The sequence below is a fragment of the Oncorhynchus mykiss genome, chromosome 18 (genome assembly GCF_013265735.2).
Source record: "Oncorhynchus mykiss isolate Arlee chromosome 18, USDA_OmykA_1.1, whole genome shotgun sequence".
In the NCBI taxonomy this organism is placed as follows: Eukaryota; Metazoa; Chordata; class Actinopteri; order Salmoniformes; family Salmonidae; genus Oncorhynchus; species Oncorhynchus mykiss.
The window spans coordinates 44,815,325-44,838,107 of NC_048582.1; the positions used below are offsets into that span (position 1 = coordinate 44,815,325).

Consider the following 22,783-nt stretch of genomic DNA (forward strand, 5'->3'; position numbering starts at 1 on the left):
ATGTTACTTGATTGACGGATTGATTGTTTCTCTCAGTTCTCGGGCCAGTGTGCTGACGAGATGAGAAAGACCTACGCTGAGTTCTGCAGCCGCCACCTGAAGGCTGTCAAGCTGTACAAGGAGCTGCTGGCCAGAGACAAGAGGTTCCAGTACTTCATAAGGGTAAGATGAAGAAGGAGAAGGGAAAAACAAGGATAGAATGAGTGATGAGACTTAATGCAATTTTTTACTTTTAAAACAATGCGTTTTGGAACGCTTTGGCACTATTCACATAATGTATTTCCTGTCAATAAAAAACCTTGAATTGAGTTTGAAAGGGGAGGGGGGGGGAGTAGAGTGAACAACAGAGGAAGAGCTTTTGTGTTTTCATAATTCTTTAATAAACCCACATTTTTGTCACCGTTACTACGGTTTTAATTGCGATGATCATAATATTTGGTTGTTTCACCTTCCTTAGCAGAGAGAGAGAGAGAGAGAGAGAGAGTGAGAGAGGGGTCACATAGAAAGCAAAATAGGCCAATGGGAATGTGTGCGTACTTGTGTGTTTACTGATAATGAGTGTTCTGAACTGTGAGGAGTTGGAGTTGCATTACCATTTACTTTGCTAACCTTGCCTTTTGTAATTGGCACCTTTCCAATTAATAATTTATACTCCGTACAATATCATGTGTTATTTGATATTTTTCTATTGTAAGTTGTATTTTTTATCTTTCATTTAGATTTAAAGCTCTTCAAGCTAGTTTTGAAGTTGTTTCATTCATATCGAGTGACGTCGCCAGAATTTCGGTTTAAAATATGATTTGCTCTTGATTGCGTTACAAAACACAGATATTTGTTTTTTTCCAACCATCCCTCGTGTGTTTGCCGCTTTTCCTGTCTCTTCTCAACTCTTTTTGTCTTGTTCATATTAATTTCTTCCCTTCTCCTGCTCTTTCGCTCTTATACCCTCTCTTTCACTCTCCTTCGCCTTTCTCTCTCACACGCTTTCCTGCTCTCTTTCACACTAACTCTATCTTTCTCTCTCCCTCCCTTCTGTCTCGTTCACCTTTCATCTCTCTTTCACCCTCTCTTCCTCGCTCTCTGTTCAGCGGGTGTGTCGGGGTCACCTGTTGCGTCGCCATGGCGTCCAGGAGTGCATCCTGTTGGTCACTCAACGCATCACCAAGTACCCTGTCCTCATCCAGCGTATCCTTGACAACACCAAGGGTGAGAAAAACGTTGATACAAAAGCAGGGGCGAGGGTGATATATCAAAGCCCTCCTCACTTTAGATTGAAAGATATGGTTGGGGGCAGCAAACAGTTATGTGGGGTGTAAAAAAATGTAGCTGAACTATGCCAGCTTTTTATATCATGAGGCAAATTAGTTCCTCAGAACTAACTAAAAGCACAGGGTCTTTAAAGTCAATGGCGGAGCATGGTAAAAATCAGCACTACGAATGATATGTCTAACCACCTTATACCCCCCCCCCCCCCCCCAGACAATGAAGAGGAGGCCTCCTGTCTGACCCAGTCTCTGACCCAGATCAGGGAGCTACTTAGCTCAGTGGACCAGCAGGTGCTTTATTCATCCATTTATAGTTTGATTTACTCAAGTTATCACTGAGATCAATTCTGACATGAACCAGCACCTGTTAGTCAGATTGAAATAAAAGACACCATTTTGACTTTCCACACTTTATCTATAAACCCGTCCTTTTACTATGAGAAAGTTACAATTACACAGTGCAGAAAATGTATTGCACACTAACACTATTGTGAACCAGGGTTGTGTTCATTAGGGCACGGAACTGGGTGATTCTCAGTCCATTTGCTTCCAATCAGTGCCTAATGAACATGACCCTGCTGTCCAGGTGATGGAGCTGGAGCGGACTCATCGGCTGCAGGAGATCCGGGCCAGGCTGGACCCACGGGTCGAGGCCAAGGTGAGGGACGGGGGCCTGTTCAGGGGAGGAGAGTTGCTCCGCAGGAGACTCATCCATGAGGGAACGCTGCTCTGGAAGACCCCTGGGTCCAGGCTCAAAGGTGTGTGTGTGTGAGTGGAAGTGTCTGTGTGTGTCAGTGGAGGCTGAGGACAGGGACTTTGTAATGACTTGAATTGAACAGTATCAAACACATGGTAACCAGCCTCCACTAGCTTAAATTTGTCAAATAAGTTTGTACAGTGCCTTCAGAAAGTATTCATAGCCCTGGACTTCTTCCACATTTTGTTGTGTTACAACCTGAATTCAAAATGGTTTAATATCTTTTCTTTCTCGCCCATCTATACACAATACCCCATAATGACAAAGTGAAAACATGTTTTTAGAAATGTTTGCTAATTTATTGAAAATTGAATACAGCAATATCTCATTTACATAAGTATTTACACCCCTTAGTCAATACTTTGTAGAAGCACCTTTGGCAGCGATTACAGCTGTGAGTCTTTCTGAGTAAGTCTCTTAAGAGCTTTGCACACCTGGATTGTGCAACATTTGCCCATTATTATTTTCAAAATTCTTCAATCTCTGTCAAATTGGTTGTTGATCATTGCTAGACAACCATTGTCAGGTCTTGTCATATAATTTCAAGTAGATTTAAGTCAAAACTCTAACTTAGAACATTCACCGTCTTCTTGGTAAGCAACTCCCATGAAGATTTGGCCTTGTGTTTTAGGTTATTGTCCTGCTGAAAGGTAAAATCATCTCCCAGACTGAACCCGGTTTTCCTCTATGATTTTGCCTGTGCTTAGCTCTGTTGTTTAATTTTTATCCTGAAAAACTCCCCAGTTTTTAATGATTACAAGCATACCCGTAACATGATGCAGCCACCCCTATGCTTGAAAATATGGAAAGTGGTACTCAGTAATGTGTTGTATTGGATTTTCCTCAAACATAACACTTTGTATTCAGGACAAAAAGTAAATTTCTTTTCCACATTTTTTGCAGTATTACTTTAGTGTCTTATTGCAAACTAGATGCATGTTTTGCTATATTTTGTATTCTGTACAGGCTTCTTTCTTTTCACTCTGTCAATTAGGTTAGTATTGTGGAGTAAATACAATGTTGTTGATCCATCCTCAGTTTTCTCCTATCATAGCCATTAAACTCTGTAACTGTGTAGCTGTTTAAACCATTGGCCTCATGGTAAAATCCCTGTGTGGTTACCTTCCTCTCCGGCAACTGAGATAGGAAGGACGTCTGTGTCTTTATAGTGACTGGGTGTATTGATACACCATCCAAAAGTCTAATTACTAAATTCACCATGCTCAAAGGGAAATTCAGTGTCTGCTTTTTTAAATGTTTACCCATCTACCAATAGGTGCCCTTCTTTGCGAGGCATGAGAAAACCTCCCTGGTATTTTTGGTTGAATCTGTACTTGAAATTAACTGCTTGACTGACCTTACAGATAATTGTATGTGTGGGGTAGTCACTCAAACATGGTAAACACCATTATTATGATTTGTTAAGCAAATGCTTACTCCTGTCCTAGGCTTGCCATAACAAAGGGGTTAAATTGTTATTGACTCAGCTTTTTTGGGGGGGGAAACATAATTCCACTTTGACATAACGCGGTATTTATTGTGTGTAGGCCAGTGACAAAATATCTCAATTGAATCCATTCTAAATTTAGGCTATAACACATCGACATTGGAAAAAACTAAAGGGTTGTGAATACTTTCTGAAGGCATTGTAGGGGATGGAACTATCCCCAAAACATGTTGCTTACTCATGTTTTAAAGGAGGTTTTTATTTTGTGTGTGTGCGTGTGTGCGGATTCGTGTGTGTGTGTGTGTGTGTGTGTGTGTTTAGATGTGCAGGTCCTGCTGATGACAGACATCCTAGTGTTCCTACAGGAAAAAGACCAGAGGTTCATCTTCCCTTGTCTAGTAAGCACACACACACACACACACACACACACACACACTGACAAATACATCAAACAAAAAACACTTGAATATAGAGAGACTTGTTTCGTCACAATTGAATATACTATATGGAAGGTCAGGGAATATAGCAACTACCCTTATTTTTCTCTCTCTTTCTCTTTTCAGGACAAGTCTCCGGTCCTCTCCCTGCAGAACCTCATGATTAGGGAGATAGCCAATCAGGAGCGAGGGCTCTTCCTCATCAGTGACTCCTCTCCTCCGGAGATGTACGAGGTCCATGCTGCCTCAAAAGATGACAAGAACACCTGGATACGCATCATACAGCACACTGTCAGCAGGTATATACATAAACACACATACACACACACGCACACAGAGACACACACAAACTGCTCATATCCTCACTATCTTTTCTGTCTCTGCAGTTGTCCTTCCAGGGAAGAGTTCCCACTCATAGAGACTGAAGATAAGGCCCTTCTGAGACGACTGAAAGGTCAGCAATGAACACACACTCATACAGATCTATATGTAATATAGGGATGGAAAGATTGCGCCAACATACTCGGCGGCCCTATTTATTACTTTATTTGCTCGGGACGTTTATCTTCTGGACATTAGATCGCCTATAAAAGTCACCACAAATTCGACTTCCCAGACCTTGAACCCTTTGTTTTATATTCTGGATAATTTCTTGATTTCTTGTTTAGATGTTTTATTATTTGTGTATTTGTGTTGTATTCTACTGCACTGTTGGAACTAGTAACATAAGCGTTTTGCTCTACCTACTATAACACCTGCAAATCTGTGTACGTGGCCAATACTTTGATTCGATCTGATGTAGGTATAAACACATTTGTTTGCACATAAGAACTCTGTTTCACTTCTTCTCTACATGACCCTCTGTCAATCTGTCTTCCTTTCTACCTTTCTCCATCGTTCTTTCTCTATCAACCCCTTTGACCATCTCCATTCCTTCTTTTCTCTATCTACACGTCTCCCTTTCAAGCTCTATCTCTCTCTCTCCACCTCTCCCTTCCTCTTCACCCTCCCCCCCTCAATCTCTCCCTCTCTCTACATGGTGCCTACAGTACAACGTGCAATTCTCACTCTGTGTGTAGGAGGACAAGTGTGAAGCCTGCCTCCTACTCAATCCCAGTGGAGGAGCTTGTCAAACTCTATCTTTCCATCACAGCTTTTCTGTCTCTCAATTTCACTCTCTTGAACTCTCATCTTTCTTGCTCACTTGTACCTTCTATTCCTGCACTTCTTCTTTTGTTTTTCTCTCTCTTTGTCTCTCCCTCTTTTCTCTCTCCCTTCTTCCTTTTCTCGATCTCTCACTTATAGCCTACATCCAACTGAACAATGTGTGAATATGATTGCCCCCACTGTTAAATCAAGAGGTCTTTAGGAAGAGCATCAAGTCAGTCTTTCTCCCTCTCCCCCTCCTCTTTCCCTCCCCCTCTCTTACTCCCTTTCCTTCCCGCTTTCTCTCGACTCTGCTTCTTTCTCCCTACTCCATCTCTTTTTTTCTTTCCCCCCCCTCTATCCCCCACCCCTCTCTACCCTACCCATCTTCCTCTTTCCACTTTCATCTCTCCTTCCAGCGGACATCCAGCAGAAGGACCGGGAGGTGCTGGAGCTGCTCCAGGAGCGGGTCACATTGTTCTCGGACCTGGCTGAGGTGACGGGGGGTCAGGAGGTCATGCTGCCGGGGGGCCCCAACTCCCGGAACCTGTTCCGGGCCGACACGCCCCATGCGCCACTCGGCGAGAGATTGCTCACTGATGCCATCGCAGAGGGTGAGGGGTTGGTGGAGGGAGTGGGGGGCAAGGAAAGGGGGTGGGAGCAGAGTGAGGGAGAGGGGGGTGATATAGAGTTAGGGCAAGGGAGAGAAAGAGTGATAGAGCGCAAGAGAGTTGTTAAAGGACCAGTGCAGCAGTTTTTTGATCTCAATATCAAATCATTTCTGGGTAACAATTTATTACCTAACAGTTTTCCATAAAAATCTACCTAATTGGTGGGTCCAAATAGGAAGCATATGGAACCTGAAGACTAGCTGTTGGCAGAGAGGTTTGGAACTCTCTTTGTTATTGTTATCTTGACTGGTGATGTTACCAGGAAAGCCACAACTCCTCCTATGCAAAACCTGAGGTAAATTGTATTTTCAACTAGCAACTATCACGAAATAACACTGATCAAGTTTGTTCACACTTTTACAGTTTAGTTTCATCAGCTGTTGTACAATATGATACAGAACACAGGAAAAACAGAATTGAGTGCACTGGGCCTTTAAGCAGATTTAGAGAGGGTTAGACTGGAAGAGAGGGAGCGCGATATAGGGAGATGTTGAAACAGAGAGGAGAGCAAGACTAGAGAGGAAAATAAGCAGACAGGAGATAAAGATGGAGAAGCGCAAATAGCCTGTTTAAATGCAGAAACGCAACTGCTACTGTGCGTTCCACTTAACTGACTGCAACGATACTTCAAAGTTGAATTATGGTAGCTATGAAATGCCTTGGCATGTTTTCAGTTGTACTTGGCAATGCACTTAGTCTAAGCATCAACTGTCGCTATTCCTTTACTCAATATTCTACGGATGCATGTGCAATGTGTTGCCACAAAATGGCTGCCAGGTGGTGGTGAAGTTGCCAAACATGCCATACATTTTAGACGACTGACTTCAAAGTTTCCTTCATAGAAGGCCATTGGTTGGCTTATATTACAGTTTTACTTGACTTGGAAGATTCAAACCGACATTTGAATTGTGTACTGTCTGTACAATTAAATATTAGAACCTATTATTCAAAGCCTTCGAGCGACATTTACACAAACAGCAAACTATCGACTCATCATCACCCAGACATTGATTGACGTGTACAGTTGTCCAGTTCCCTCCCTACATACCGTGAAGATGGCAATGTCTTCAATGGGTATCATGTGTATGTTTTTGAATATCCAATGTTAAATTTGAAGTGGCTGTCAACCCCTAGGCTAATGTTGCTCTCATGGAATGTCATTCCTTGAGCACCATACCATAGAAAGTGCTAAATGCATGTGAAATGTCTTGACAGTGTACATTTGTTTTAGCTTGCCCGCCCATATCGAAAACAATCATACAAATCAAATAAGAATCTTGTATGGCAGGAGAAGATTACTTAAAAAAAAAAATGTTTACAAATAATCTGGTAAAATGTTGTGTTAGAGATGAACGTACTTTGGTGCGAAAAGTGAAAATCAATCCCAGAACAACAGCAAAGGACCTTGTGAAGACACTGGAGGATACAGGTACAATAGTATCTATACCAACATTAAAATGAGTCCTATGTCGACATAACCTGAAAGGCCGCTCAGCAAGGAAGAAGCCACTGCTCCAAAACCGCCATAAAAAAGCCAAACTACGGTTTGCAACTACACACGGGGAAAAATATTGTACTTTTTGGAGAAATGTCCTCTGGTCTGATGAAACAAAAAGGGAACTATTTGGCCATAATGACCATCGTTATGTTTGGAGGAAAAAGGGGAAGGCTTGCAAGCCGAAGAACACCATCCGAACCGTGAAGCACGGGGGTGGCAGCATCATGTTGTTGGGGTGCTTTGCTGCAGGGGGGACTGGTGCACTTCACAAATAGATGGCATCATGAGGATGTAAAATTATGTGGATATATTGAAGCAACATCTCAAGACATCAGTTAAAGCTTGGTCGGAAATGGGTCTTCCAAATGGACAATGACCCCAAGCAGACTTCCAAAGTTGTGGCAAAATGGCTTAAGGACAACAAAGTCAAGGTATTGGATTGGCCATCACAAAGCCCCGACCTCATTCCTACAGAAAACTTGTGGGCAGAACTGAAAAAGCGTGTGCGAGCAAGGAGGCCTACAAACCTGACTCAGTTACACCAGCCCTGTCAGGAATGGGTCCAAATTCACCCAACTTATTGTGGGACGCTTGTGGAAGGCTACCCGAAACGTTTGACACAAGTTAAAGAATTTAAAGGCAATGCACCCAAATACTAATTTAGTGTATGTAAACTTCTGACCCACTGGGACTGTGATGAAAAAAATGTAAGCTGCAATAAAACAGGCTCTCTACCATTATTCTGACACTTCACATTCTTAAAATAAAGTGGTGATCCTAACTGACCTAAGACAGGGACATTTTACAAGGAATGTCAGGAATGGTGAAAAACTGAGTTTAAATGCATTTGGCTAAGGTGTATGTAAACTTCTGACTTCTGACTTGTGTCAATAATTCTCAAACATCTCCTTGTGGACCCCCAGCCAAATACATGATGGTGGTCATTTTCCCACATAGATATGGTACGACATATCTGAGACAAAATAAACGAATTAAACAGTATGAGTCATCAATTAATGTTCTAAGAAAAGTGTATGTATGATTTTGTAACCTCTACAAAATAAATGCTTTCCTTATAGGTTTCACATTTTTTCTATAAGTCAACATATAAAAAACCATGGCAATTACTATCTGAAAATACAATATTTGTAGATACATTTTCATTTTCAAGAATGAGTTTCCATGGTAAGAAAACAATAGGCTGGGTAGCACCTCCTACTGGACAGTTGATTTATCTAAAGATATCCCTTTACTCTCCAATCAAGGATTTTAACCAAGCTCAGCCCAGCCCAGCCCTGCTTAGCTTTGATATTTGTCACTGACTACTACCAATGTGCTATCGAGAGAATGATTGTTGAGATATAAATATATTACCAGATACTTATTATATTATTTGTTAGATTATTGTACAAATAATCTTATTCTGCCATACAAGGTTTTATTTAAATGTTCATGATTTTTTTTTATTAATCTTGTTTGTGTATTTGCTGCCATATGTATAACATAGAAGTTCCAGGTAGAACATGTTTCTATATCTTTTCCTTGTGGGCGGTGCCCCGGGTGGGCGTAGAGTTCACTTTACGACCAATGGAATGGTCTAAAATGTAAAAACTCGACCCACACTGTGTCGTAGGTGAGTTAAAATGAATGCACCATACATTTTGTTAAGGCACTTATGATGTGTTGTCTGTCTTTGTGTCTCCCAGTGGATAGGCTGAGTGAGCTACTCCTGGGCTCCACCTTTGAAATGCCTCTGCCCTGCAGTTTCAACGGTCACCCGAACCACACAGGGGCGCTAGTGATCAGTGAGTGACTCCTTTGTGCCATTGATTGACAAGTTGTATAGTAGTCTAGACTCCATAGCACTGTGAGCAATGATCATTGAGTGACCTTTGTGTTTATTTGTAGACGGTCAGGAGGTGGTTGTCAATGGAACGCACGGGTCCCCAGCAGCAAAGGTGAGGTCCTAATAATTTACTGTGGTCTACCAGGCTTAGAACCAAGGTCTCCCATGTGCCACAAACCCAAGCTAAAGTCATGCGCTGAGCTACAGTAAAGCCAAGTCCTTAGCTCGGGAAGCTAACAGAAGTCTTCGGGACGCAGGCAAGATTGCTCATTGTGAGCATGGTTCATGTGTGGGAATCAAATCAAGGTGTAGACTAACAGTGAAATGCTTACTTATGGGCCCTTTCCAACTGTACAGAGAGAAAAACATTGAAATAATAGAGAAATTATAACACAAGGAATAAATAAATACACAATGAGTAATGATAACTTGGCTATATACATGGGGAACCAGTACCGAGTTGATGTGCAGGGGTATGAGGTAATTGAAGTAGATATGTACAGTACCAGTCAAAAGTTGACCCAACACACCACCAGGCTATGTAAGGGCTATTTGACCAAGAAGGACAGTGATGCATTGCTGCATCAGATGACCTGGCCTCCACAATCACCCAATCTCAACCAAATTGAGATGGTTTGGGATGAGTTGGAATGCAGAGTGAAGGAAAAGCAGCCAACAAGAGCTCAGCATATGTGGGAACTCCTTCAAGACTGTTGGAAAAGCATTCCAGGTGAAGCTGGTTGAAAGAATGCCAAGAGTGTGCAAAACTGTCATCAAGGCGAAGCGTGCTACTTTGAAGAATCTAAAATATAGAGTATATTTTGATTGATTTAAGACTTTTTTGGTTACTACATGATTCCATATGTGTTTTTTCATAGTTTTGATGTCTTCACTATTATTCTACAATGTAGAAAAATGTAAAAAGAAAGAAAAGCCCTTGAATGAGTAGGTGTGTCCAAACGTTTGACTGTACTGTACATGTAGGTAGGGATAAAGTAACTAGGCAACAAGATAGATAAACAGCAGCAGAGTATGTGATGAGTCAAAAGAGTTCATGCAAAAATGGTCAATGCAGATTGTCGGGGTAGCTATTGGTTAACTATTTAGCAGTCTTATGGCTTGAGGGTAGAAGGTGTTCAGGGTCCTGTTGGTTCCAGACATCGGTACCGCATGCCGTGCAGTAGCAGAGAGAACAGTCTATGACTTGGTTGGCTGGAGTCTTAGACAGTTTTGTGCCTTCCTCTGACAACGCCTAGTATAGAGGTCCTGGATGACACGGAGCTTGGCCCCAGTGATGTTCTGGGCCTTACGCACTACCCTTGCGCCTTGCAGTGGAATGCCAAGCAGTTGCCATACCAGGCGGTGATGCAGCCAGTCAAGATGCTCTCAATGGTGCAGCTGTATAACTTTTTGAGGGCCCATGCCGACTCTTTTCAAGAGACGTTGTTGTGCCCTCTTCACATCTGTGTTGGTGTGTGTGGACCATGACGATTCCTTAGTGATGTGGATACCGAGGAACTTGAAGCTCTCAACCTACTCCACTACAACTCCGTTGATGTGGATGTGGGAGTGCTCGCCCCTCCGTTTCCTGTAGTCCACGATCAGCTCCTTCGTCTTGCTGATATTGAGGGAGAGGTTGTTTTCCTGGAACCACACTTCCAGGTGATCAGGCGTACTACTGTCGTATTGGCAGACTTAATGATAATGTTGAGGTTGTGCACGGCCACGCAGTTCTGGGTGAAGGTGAACAGAGAGTACACGAGGGGACTAAGCACGCATCCCTGAGGGGCCCCCGTGTTGAGGGTCACCGTGACAGTGTTGTTGCCTACCCTCACCACCTGGGGGCGGCCCATCAGGAAGTCCAGGATACAGTTGCAGAGGGAGGTGTTTAATCCCAGGATCCTCTCTCCCTGCCGTCCGGGACAGCTGGTGCTCTCATGCATGGTTTGTGTTGCTAGCCTCAAAGCGAGCATAGAAGGTATTTAGCTCATCTGGTAAGCTTGCATCACTGGACAGCGCACTCCTGGGTTTCCATTTGTAATCCGTGATAGTTTGCAAGCCCTGCCACATCCGAAGAGCGTCAGAGCCGGTGTAGTAGGATTCAGCCCCTGTGTTGGTAGCACCATGCTTCAACTAACTGATCAAACGGAAATTTGTTGTGAGAATTATTTACCATATACTTTTTATAGGCAGGGTTCAATTCCATATTACACTCTGGAGGTGCCCTAAATAGAAATAGGGGTTTGTACCATCGTTGTTATTTGAAGAGGATGCCCGCAGTGATATTTTAGTGCTTATGAGGTTATGGCCCTGATTTGTCATACGAGTGGCACCACAGAGATAAATCAATCCAGCTATGAAGGTTAATTGTGCCAATAACATTGTAGACTGAAGTTCATGGTTAGCTGGCCATTTTACAGTGTCATGTCATCATCCAGCTTCTTTTAGTCTAAGATTGATTTATGTCTGGTGGCAACAGCCCCAGGTCTGTCATAAGACAAAATGGGTGTAGACAACATTCCTGCCAACATACTGGTCAACCCAAATAAACAAATATTGAAGATAGATTAGCAGTTCTAGTCATTTTTAATATAGGCTTATGATCGCTTAAAGCTGGGTCATGTTCATTAGAGCAGGGGACCCTTTGAATTAGCAGTGAGACACCAATTTTTTATTGGTCACTTTGGTGCCAGTGAAATAAATGTAGCTGGTCATGTTCGTTTTTGGTTCACAATGAGCTTTTCCTTTTATCAATATTTATTCAACCAGTAATCGTTTTGCAACAATTGGTATGCAGACCAGGTATTCAAAAGGTTTGGTCCGAAGTCTTGGCTGAATCTTTGCAATGCACAAATCAGTCATCATGCACTGTTTTGAATTAAACTTTCGTAAGGTTTCCCCAAAAAAACTTTCCAATTAAAATTTGACTGCTGGGTAGACCTACCTGGCAGAATGATATCATGATGATTTGTATCAGTCGTGGGGCATTTGTTTTGCAAACTCTGCCATCACATGAAAACTACACTATACATTGTACAGTACAAAAATACTGCTAGCCAAACACAACGGTCTCTTGATAGGTGCACAGTTGAATTAAGGGGAAACTACACCCTGGCAGAAATATATCATGATGATTTGTATCAATTGCTGGGCATTTGTTTTGCAAACTCTGCCATCACATGTAGCTTACACTGTACATTGTACAGTACAAAAACAAAGCTAGCCAAACACAAGTCTCTTGCTAGGTGTACAATTGAATGAAAGAGCAACTACACCCTCCAAATTATAATTGTTCCCAGACCTTAAAAGTGGTCTCCTGATGTGGTTTAAGCATTGTTGTAGACTAGTTTTTCTATTAACAAAATAAGTGTGATTTTGAGAATGAAAATCGGGAAAAATCTAACCAGGAAAACAGAATTTTCCAAAATATAAAATTGATTTTATAGGGTCCAATAACTGTGGAGTGACTGTTCAAAATCGCTGACAATAACACCCTTTTTGAGATTGTGCAAAGGGTAGATTTTTTACTCCTCTTAACAATCAATGTAAAATGTAATTTTGTGAATGTAGGGTAGGTCATTATAGGCAACAGACTACTTACTCAGCCTGAAAATTAAATATAAAATGTAAATGATGTGCGCATCATCTGCTTTCCCGGGCCAGTATTGTTTTCATTCAGGCCAGTAGCTTTCAGTTGGCACTGGCCTGGTGTGCCACAGGCAAATTTGCCTGAATGTCAAGCCATGCAATGGCATTCTACTTAAAAAAAAATCATCATTAGCCTGGTTCTGTATGGAATGCATGTACATTATGGAACACAGGTCAGGTCATCATTGGTGTGACCAAATCATGTGCTGGTGCCATCAACTGAAAAAGTTAGTCTAGAGCCCTGGCCCGAGTGAAAAATTGAAAAAGTTTGAGAACCACTGCATTAGGGCATTTGCAATGTCCATGTAGTCACTCCCTGTTTCAGTCTGATTTCTGTTTGGTGCCCAATGAATATGACCTTATGTTTGAAGTTTCAAGTGAAGGCATCCGTTATTCATGAGTCTTCCACTCTGAGTTTTTATAGCTTGACAGCTCTGTTTCAGGCAGTGCCATGGAGTATCCATGGCAACATACATTTTTACAATCACCATTATTTTCTTAAGCCTAGCTCTATTCTGAAATGTCATTATAATTATAGGAACGTTTCACAATAAAACCCTACTGGTTTCCTTAGAAAAATATTCATAAATTGCAAAAGTTGAAAAGTATTTTGTTAGCAAACATTTTTCACCTCCACCAAATGAATGGAATTTCTATTGTGATATGAAGCAATGCTATACTACAGTCAATCAGTGAGTAATTTGCTTACTTTAATGGCATTTTAAATCTCAATATACAGAAACAAAGTGATATGAGGATCATACAGATATTATGCATAGTTTAAAGTATTATTATGCTTGCATGAAACACTTATCAGTTTAGCTCTGTGGCATTACTTGGTGTTTCTTTTATAAAAAAAATCTTATACCAATTCATCTGATAGTGCTTTGTGAATAAACAATTGTTTCGACATTTAAGTGTTGATTAAGATAATAGTATTTCAAATTTCCCAGGACCGGAATGTGAATCAGACTGGAGATAGGCCCTCAACTGAGGTACAGTGGTCAATGCACACTGAATCCACACTATCTTATAATGAACTACTGTCACTTTATCCATACATGTCTAACTAGCTAACAGAGAACCCATTGAAATATTTGGCTAGAGATGGCGAGAGGTTGTGTGTCTGTGTTGTGGAGATGTCTGCGTGTGCCTGTTTGTGTAGCCTATGAAATAGAGCAAGGTACAGTGCATTCAGATAGTATTCAGACCCCTTGACTTTTCCCACATTTTGTTACATTACATCCTTATTCTAAAATGCATTACATTTTTTTCCCCCTCATCAATCTGCACACAATACCCCATAATGATAAAACAAAAAACGTTTTTTAGAAATGTTTGCAAATGTATTAAAATAAAGAACTGATATCACATTTACAAAAGTATTCAGACCCTTTTTACTCTGTACTTTGTTGAAGCACCTTTGGCAGCAATTACAGCACACCTGTATTTGAAGAGCTTCTCCCATTCTTCTCTGCAGATCCTCTCAAGCTCTGTCAGGTAGGATGGGGACCGTTGCTGCACTGTTATTTTCAGGTCTCTCCAGAGATTTTTGATCAGGTTCAAATCCGGGCTCTGGCTGGGCCACTCAAGGACATTCAGAGACTTGGCTGTGTGCTTAGAGTCATTGTCCTGTTGGAAGGTGAACCTTTGCCTCAGTCTGAGGTCCTGAGCGCTCTGGAGCAGGTTTTCAACAAGGATCTCTCTGTACTTTGCTCCGTTCATCTTTGCCTCGAACTTGACTAGTCTCCCAGTCCCTGCTGCTGAAAAACATCCCCACAGCATGATGCTGCCACCACCGTGCTTCACCGTAGGGATGGTGCCAGGTTTCCTCTAGACGTGACGCTTGGCATTCAGGTCAAGTTCAATATTGGTTTCATCAGACCAGAGAATCTTGTTTCTCATGGTCTGAGAGTCTTTGGGTGCCTTTTGGCAAACTCCAAGCGGGCTATCATGTGCCTTTTACTGAGGATTGGCTTCCGTCTGGCCACTTTACCATAAAGGCCTGATTGGTGGAGTGCTGCAATGATGGTTGTCCTTCTAGAATGTTCCCCCATCTCCAGAGAGGAACTCTGGAGCTCTGTCAGAGTGACCACTGGGTTCTTGGTCACCTCCCTGACCAAGGCCCTTCCCCGTCGATTGCTCAGTTTGGCCGGGTAGCCAGCTCTAGGAAGAGTCTTGGTGGTTCCAAACTTCTTCTGTTTAAGAATGATGGAGTCCACTGTGTTCTTGGGGACCTTCAATGCTGCTTACATGTTTTGGTACCCTTCCCCAGATCTGTGCCTCGACATAATCCTGTCTCGGAGCTCTATGGACAATTCCTTCGACCTCATGGCTTGGTTTTTGCTCTGACATGCACTGTCAAAGTGGGACCTTATATAGACAGGTGTGTGCCTTTCCAAATCATGTCCAATCAATTGAACTTACCACAGGTGAACTCCAATCAAGTTGTAGAAACATCAAGGATGATCAATGGAAACAGGATGCACCTGAGCTCAATTTTGAGTCTCTTACCAATGGGTCTGAATACTTATGTAAATAAGGTATATCGCTTTGTCATTATGGGGCATTGTGTGTAGATTTAAAAAAATAATGATTTTAGAATAAGGCTGTAAGGTTGTGGAAAAAGTCAAGGGGTCTGAATACACTGTATATGCTCTTAATGGCATTGACATATTTATTTTATCACTGATGGTGTATGTTTTTCAGGAAGCGTATCAGAGGCTGGTCAACCTTAGTGCCTACCTTCATGCCCTCCAGGTCAGTGGATGTGTCTCTTTGTACCAAACCTGAGTCGAATACAAATGTCAAATATCTTCAAATTCTTGACTGTATTTGAGGTGCTCTTTATTTAACCGAGTTTGCATTTTCGGGACTATTTAATTGGTTCTTAATGTGCTGAAGTATTTGAGATGTCTTTGACCCATATTTCCAGTTTTGCAGTAGAATTGCTTAGGCTTCTGCTTGTTTTAATCAGCTTGAATAGGAATGTATTATTTTCCTTTCATGATCTCACAGTTGATAAAGTATTTTCTATTGTGACATCTATAAATGTATTCCTATCTATAGCTTGTGCCTTCATTCCTGTAGATCAAACAAAAATAAAAGTTTATTGGTTGAATACACAGATTTGCAGATGTTATTGCAGGTGTAATTACTGCAGTAACACCTAGCAATAAAATAACTATACACATATATTCCAGAAATGAAAAAAACAAAGTTATAGGATGAGCCATGACTATAATACAGTATTTACAGTGCCTTGCGAAAGTATTCGGCCCCCTTGAACTTTGCGACCTTTTGCCACATTTCAGGCTTCAAACATAAAGATATAAAACTGTATTTTTTTGTGAAGAATCAACAACAAGTGGGACACAATCATGAAGTGGAACAACATTTATTGGATATTTCAAACTTTTTTAACAAATCAAAAACTGAAAAATTGGGCGTGCAAAATTATTCAGCCCCCTTAAGTTAATACTTTGTAGCGCCACCTTTTGCTGCGATTACAGCTGTAAGTCGCTTGGGGTATGTCTCTATCAGTTTTGCACATCGAGAGACTGAATTTTTTTCCCATTCCTCCTTGCAAAACAGCTCGAGCTCAGTGAGGTTGGATGGAGAGCATTTGTGAACAGCAGTTTTCAGTTCTTTCCACAGATTTTCGATTGAATTCAGGTCTGGACTTTGACTTGGCCATTCTAACACCTGGATATGTTTATTTTTGAACCATTCCATTGTAGATTTTGCTTTATGTTTTGGATCATTGTCTTGTTGGAAGACAAATCTCCGTCCCAGTCTCAGGTCTTTTGCAGACTCCATCAGGTTTTCTTCCAGAATGGTCCTGTATTTGGCTCCATCCATCTCCCCATCAATTTTAACCATCTTCCCTGTCCCTGATGAAGAAAAGCAGGCCCAAACCATGATGCTGCCACCACCATGTTTGACAGTGGGGATGGTCTGTTCAGCTGTGCTGCTTTTACGCCAAACCAAACGTTTTGCATTGTTGCCAAAAAGTTCAATTTTGGTTTCATCTGACCAGAGCATCTTCTTCCACATGTTTGGTGTGTCTCCCAGGTGGCTTGTGGCAAACTTTAAACAACACTTTTTATGGATATCTTTAAGAAATGGCTTTCTTCTTGCCACTCTTCCATAAAGGCCAGATTTGTGCAATATACGACTGATTGTTGTCCTATGGACAGAGTCTCCCACCTCAGCTGTAGATCTCTGCAGTTTATCCAGAGTGATCATGGGCCTCTTGGCTGCATCTCTGATCAGTCTTCTCCTTGTATGAGCTGAAAGTTTAGAGGGACGGCCAGGTCTTGGTAGATTTGCAGTGGTCTGATACTCCTTCCATTTCAATATTTGTATCCAAATCCGGCTTTAAACTTCTTCACAACAGTATCTCGGACCTGCCTGGTGTGTTCCTTGATCTTCATGATGCTCTCTGCGCTTTTAACGGACCTCTGAGTCTATCACAGTGCAGGTGCATTTATACGGAGACTTGATTACACACAGGTGGATTGTATTTATTATCATTAGTAATTTAGGTCAACATTGGATCATTCAGAGATCCTCACTGAACTTCTGGAGAGAGTTTGCTGCACTGAAAGTAAAGGGGCTGAATAATTTTGCACACCCAATTTTCAGTTTTTGATTTGTTAAAAAAGTTTGAAATATCCAATAAATGTCGTTCCACTTCATGATTGTGTCCCACTTGTTGTTGATGGAAAGAACTGAAAACTGCTGTTCACAAATGCTCTCCATCCAACCTCACTGAGCTCGAGCTGTTTTGCAAGGAGGAATGGGAAAAAAATTCAGTCTCTCGATGTGCAAAACTGATAGAGACATACCCCAAGCGACTTACAGCTGTAATCGCAGCAAAAGGTGGCGCTACAAAGTATTAACTTAAGGGGGCTGAATAATTTTGCACGCCCAATTTTTCAGTTTTTGATTTGTTAAAAAAGTTTGAAATATCCAATAAATGTTGTTCCACTTCATGATTGTGTCCCACTTGTTGTTGATTCTTCACAAAAAAATACAGTTTTATATCTTTATGTTTGAAGCCTGAAATGTGGCAAAAGGTCGCAAAGTTCAAGGGGGCCGAATACTTTCGCAAGGCACTGTATATATGCAGGGTAGAGTACTGGGTGGTAGCCAGCTAGAACAGTGACTAAGGTTCAGGGCAGGGTACTGGGCAGAGGCCAGCTAGTGGTGACTCTTTAATAGTCTGATGGCCTGGAGATACTCCCGTCACATTTGTATTTTAGCTTTAATTAACTAGGCAAGTCAGTTAAGAACAAATTCTTATTTTCAATGACAGCCTAGGAACAGTAGGTTAACTACCTTGTTCAGGGGCAGAACAACCAATGTATTTTTCCTTGTCAGCTCGGGGATTCAATCTTGCAACCTTTCGGTTACTAGTACAACGCTCTAACCACTAGGCTACCCTGACACCCCAATGACATGGAGTCAGCAATGCTACCACTAGATCAGTCTCCTCATATGTCACTCCATTCCCTTCTAACTTATTCTCCTTCTCCCAGGGCACCGTGATCAAGCAGGACTCCATCCTGGAGCTCTGCCTGCGCTCTGAAGGCCCACCAGTCGATACCCCGACCACGCCCACCGGACGGGTCTGGCACTCCCTGTCACGTGACGCGGGCATGGCTGAGGCCAGCACGGGGGTGGCCATCGGGGAGCTGGCCCTGCTCCAGAGGCAGCACAGCCTCCTGCAGGAGGAGCTCAGTAGGCTGCGGGGTACCGAGGGCCGCCTGAGGGATAGCGAAAAGGCCCGCGCCCAGCTGGAGAGGCAGGTCCGCGACATGAAGGCCCACAGTGCCACTATGATGGACAGTGTGGGAACTGCAGGCTCAGAGCAGGTATGGGCAACTTTGATGGGGGTGGGGGGGCCACAAAAAATCTGATCTCATCATGAGGGGCTGCAGTTGCTCGCGGGTCTGCGTACCCACATCCCCCCCCCCCCCCCCCCACCCCACATTGCGAGCAAAACATTTTAGTGACCCCCCTCTTGACAGTGGAGATGGAAAAAAATCAGTTTGAGTTCATTTGCTGCAATTCGACACATTCTGCCACGGGGCCGAGAGGACAATGGTCTGTTTTACAGCTTATTCCTGCACTTCTACACATTTTGCCATAGGGTGGGAGAAATGTTTGCAGTTTTTAATATATCTGAGTGAGACTGACTAACAAAATCAATGGGGGGCCTCACAGCCCATTCGACCATGATAACAAGTTTACATAGCAGGGTGCTAAACTAACTTAGCGATCTAAAAAATGTAGCTGACATGGGCTAATTGACTATCAGTGACTGACAACAGAAAAACTGCTGATGCACAACCAAATTTCGAAATTGCACCTTGTGTATTTTACTATTCCAACTCGCAACAGTAAGCTTAGACACCAACTCTGACACTGATTTTTACCAAGGTCATTGTTGTAGATGAGAATCTGATAATGGGAATATGCTCTCAATCATCTGAGTTGAGTAAATGCCTTCAGAAAGTATTCATACCTCTTGACTTATTTTACAATTTGTTGTTACAGCCTAAATTCAAAATGGATCAAATAGATTATTTTTCTCACCCATTTTTTTCTCACCACACAATTGCCCATAATGACAAAGTTTAGCTAATTTATTGAAAATGAAATATCTAATTTACATAAGTATTCTCACCCCTGAGTCAATAGAATCACCTTTGGCAACGATTACATCTAAGTGTCTTTTTTTGGGTAAGTTTCTAAGAGCTTTGCACACCTGGATTGTAGAATATTTGCACATTATTCTTTTAAAAATTATTCAAGCTCTGTCAAGTTGGTTGTTGATCATTGCTAGACAGCCATTTTCAAGACTTGCCGTAGATTTTCAAGATATATTTCAGTCAAAACTGTAACTCGGCGACACAGGAACATTCAATGTCATCTTGGTAAGCAACTCCAGTGTATATTTGGCCTTGTGTTTTAGGTTATTGTCCTGCTGAAAGGTGAATTTGTCTCCCGGTGTCTGTTGGAAAGCAGGCTGAACCAGGTTTTGCCTAAAATTAGCTCTATTCCGTTTATTTTTATCCTAAAAAACTCCCTAGCCCTTGCTGATGACAATCAATCAATCAATCAAATGTATTTATAAAGCCCTTTTTACATCACAAAGTGCTATACAGAAACCCAGCCTAAAACCCCAAACAGCAAGCAATTCAGATGTAGAAGCACGGTGGCTAGGAAAAACTCCCTAGAAAGGCAGGAAACTTGGAAGAAACCTAGAGAGGAACCAGGCTCTGAGGGGAGGCCAGTCCTCTTCTGGCTGTGCCGGGTGGAGATTATAACAGTACATGGTCAAGATGTTCAAACGTTCACAGATGACCAGCAGGGTCAAATAATAACAATCACAAGCATACCCATAACATGATGCAGCCACCACCATGCTTGAAAATATGAAGGGTGGTACTCAAACATAATGCAAAACATAATGCTTTGTATTCAGGACATAAAGTTAATTTATTTGCCACATTCTTTGCAATTTTACTTTAATGCCTTATTGCAAACAGGATCCATGTTTTGGAATATGTTTTATTCTGTAGAGGCTTCCTTTTCACACTGTCACTTAGTATTTTGGAGTAACTACAATGTTGTTGATCCATCCTCAGTTTTCTTCTATGACAGCCATTAAACTCTGTAACTGTTTTAAAGTGATCATTGGCCTCATGGTGAAATCCCTGAGCAGTTTCTTAACTGAATTAGGAAGGACGCCAGTATCTATGTATTGACACACTATCCAAAGTGTAATTAATAACTTCACCATGCTCAAAGGGATATAGATTTTTTTTTTTACCCATCTACCAATAGGTGCTCTTCTTTACGAGGCATTGGAAAACCTCCCTGGTCTTTGTGGTAGAATCTGTGTTTGAAATTCACTGCTCGACTGAGAGACCTTGCAGATAATTGTATGTGTGCGGTAGTCATTCAAAATCATGTTGAACACTATTATTCACAACATTTTTACTCCTGAACGTATTTAGGCATGCCATAGCAAAGGGGTTTAATACTTATTGAAAACATTTCAAGTTTTCATTTTTTATTAACTTGTAACATTTTTATGGGGGTGTAAAGTCAGGCCAGTGACACAAAATCTGAATGTAATACATGTTTCATTCAGGCTGTAACAAAATGTGGAAGAAGTCAAGGGGTCTGAATACTTTCTGAAGGCACTGGAGGTTATATATTAGCCAAATATAGAAAAAAAAGTGTCAGTAGGTGTCACAATTGATCTGGTGTGTCGTTCCACTTGTCATCTTGCCTAGGCTCCACCCCTTCGCAGAGCAAGTGAAACCAACGCAGACACCCAATTGGCCAGCCAGGAGTCAATCGAGCATTTGGAAGGGCATCATGATGGCAGTGACCTGGAGGTGGAGGTGACGTCAGATGAGGAGGAGGAGGAGGCCAAAGCATCACCGCGCTCAGAGAGTCCCCATGGTGTGTAAAGAGTCTTAGTAAACAACACTTCCAAGTGTACAGTCGTGGCCAAAAGTTTTGAGAATGACACAAATATTAATTTTCACAAAGTTTGCTGCTTCAGTGTCTTTAGATATTTTTGTCAGATGTTACTATGGAATACTGAAGTATAACTACAAGTCAAAGGATTTTATTGACTATTACATAAAGTTGATGCAAAGAGTCAATATTTGCAGTGTTGACCCTTCTTTTTCAAGACCTCTGCAATCCGCCCTGGCATGCTGTCAATTAACTTCTGGGCCACATCCTGACTGATGGCAGCCCATTCGTGCATAATAAATGCTTGGAGTTTGTCACAATTTGTGGGTTTTTGTTTGTCCACCCGCCTCTTGATGATTGACCACAAGTTCTCAATGGGATTATGGTCTGGGGCGTTTCCTGGCCATGGACCCAAAATATCGATGTTTTGTTCCCCGAGCCACTTAGGTATCACTTTTGTCTTATGACAAGCTGCTCCATCATGCTGGAAAAGGCAAAGTCACCAAACTGTTCCTGGATAGTTAGGAGAAGTTGCTCACGGAGGATGTGTTGGTACCATTCTTTATTCATGGCTGTGTTCTTAGGCAAAATTGTCAGTGAGCCCACTCTCTTGGCTGAGAAGCAACCCCACACATGAATGGTCTCAGGATGCTTTCCTGTTGGCATGACACAGGACTGATGGTTGCGCTCACCTTGTCTTCTCCAGACAAGCTTTTTTTCTGGATGCCGCAAACAATCTGAAAGGGGATTCATCAGAGAAAATGACTTTACCCCAGCCCTCAGCAGTCCAATCCCTGTACCTTTTGCAGAATATCAGTCTGTCCCTGATGTTTTTCCTGGAGAAGTGGCTTCTTTGCTGCCCTTCTTGACACCAGGCCATCCTCCAAAAGTCTTCGCCTCACTGTGCGTGCAGATGCACTTACACTTGCCTGCTGCCATTCCTGAGCAAGCTCTGTACTGGTGGTGCCCCAATCCCGCAGCTGAATAAAATTTAGGAGACAGTCCTGGCACTTGCTGGACTTTCTTTGGCGCCCTTGAAGCCTTCTTCACAACAATTGAACCGCTCTCCTTGAAGTTCTTGATGATCCGATAAATGGTTGATTTAGGTGCAATCTTACTGGCAGCAATATCCTTGTCTGTGAAGCCCTTTTTGTGCAAAGCAATGATGACGGCACGTGTTTCCTTGCAGGTAACCATGGTTGACAGAGGAAGAACAATGATTCCAAGCACCACCCTCCTTTTGATGCTTCCAGTCTGTTATTCAAACTCAATCAGCATGACAGAGTGATCTCCAGGCTTGTCCTTGTCAACACTCACATCTGTGTTAACGAGAGAATCACTGACATGATGTCAGCTGGTCTTTTTGTGACAGGGCTGAAATGCAGTGGAAATGTTTTTTGGGGAGACTTTGTTCAAATTAATATTTGTGTCAAAACTTTTGGCCACGACTGTAAACAATGAGTAGACAATGCACCAGAATATTAAATAGCCTTTTAAATGACTAAAACATCACCCATAATATTCTTTCTGATAAAAATGCTAAAAATTGTTAGTTTAGTAGTTTTG

At 42.0% G+C, this 22,783-nt stretch overlaps 1 protein-coding gene and 1 long non-coding RNA gene across 5 annotated transcripts in view; one reads left to right on the forward strand and one right to left on the reverse strand.

Moving 5' to 3' along the window:
• Positions 1 to 22,783, forward strand: part of LOC110496356 (rho guanine nucleotide exchange factor 2) — a 79,508-nt gene that overhangs the window by 47,720 nt on the left and 9,005 nt on the right. For 3 of the 4 annotated variants that reach the window (XM_036952906.1, XM_036952910.1, XM_036952908.1), the window contains 14 exons: positions 37 to 162; positions 1,089 to 1,206; positions 1,480 to 1,556; positions 1,852 to 2,023; positions 3,791 to 3,867; positions 4,033 to 4,205; positions 4,293 to 4,360; positions 5,472 to 5,666; positions 8,928 to 9,026; positions 9,130 to 9,179; positions 13,669 to 13,710; positions 15,425 to 15,475; positions 18,259 to 18,594; positions 21,028 to 21,199. In XM_036952906.1, coding sequence (XP_036808801.1) covers positions 37 to 162; positions 1,089 to 1,206; positions 1,480 to 1,556; positions 1,852 to 2,023; positions 3,791 to 3,867; positions 4,033 to 4,205; positions 4,293 to 4,360; positions 5,472 to 5,666; positions 8,928 to 9,026; positions 9,130 to 9,179; positions 13,669 to 13,710; positions 15,425 to 15,475; positions 18,259 to 18,594; positions 21,028 to 21,199 — 1,756 coding nt within the window. The remainder of the gene's footprint in view (positions 1 to 36; positions 163 to 1,088; positions 1,207 to 1,479; positions 1,557 to 1,851; positions 2,024 to 3,790; positions 3,868 to 4,032; positions 4,206 to 4,292; positions 4,361 to 5,471; positions 5,667 to 8,927; positions 9,027 to 9,129; positions 9,180 to 13,668; positions 13,711 to 15,424; positions 15,476 to 18,258; positions 18,595 to 21,027; positions 21,200 to 22,783) is intronic. The other variant, XM_036952907.1, reaches the window with a different exon arrangement.
• The window catches only part of LOC110496357, a 38,191-nt gene continuing 18,627 nt past the window's right edge, over positions 3,220 to 22,783 (reverse strand). Inside the window, exons 3-4 of the long non-coding RNA XR_002469547.2 lie at positions 4,003 to 4,147; positions 3,220 to 3,828 (exon numbers count right to left, since the gene is read on the reverse strand). This is a non-coding gene — a long non-coding RNA (uncharacterized LOC110496357). The remainder of the gene's footprint in view (positions 3,829 to 4,002; positions 4,148 to 22,783) is intronic.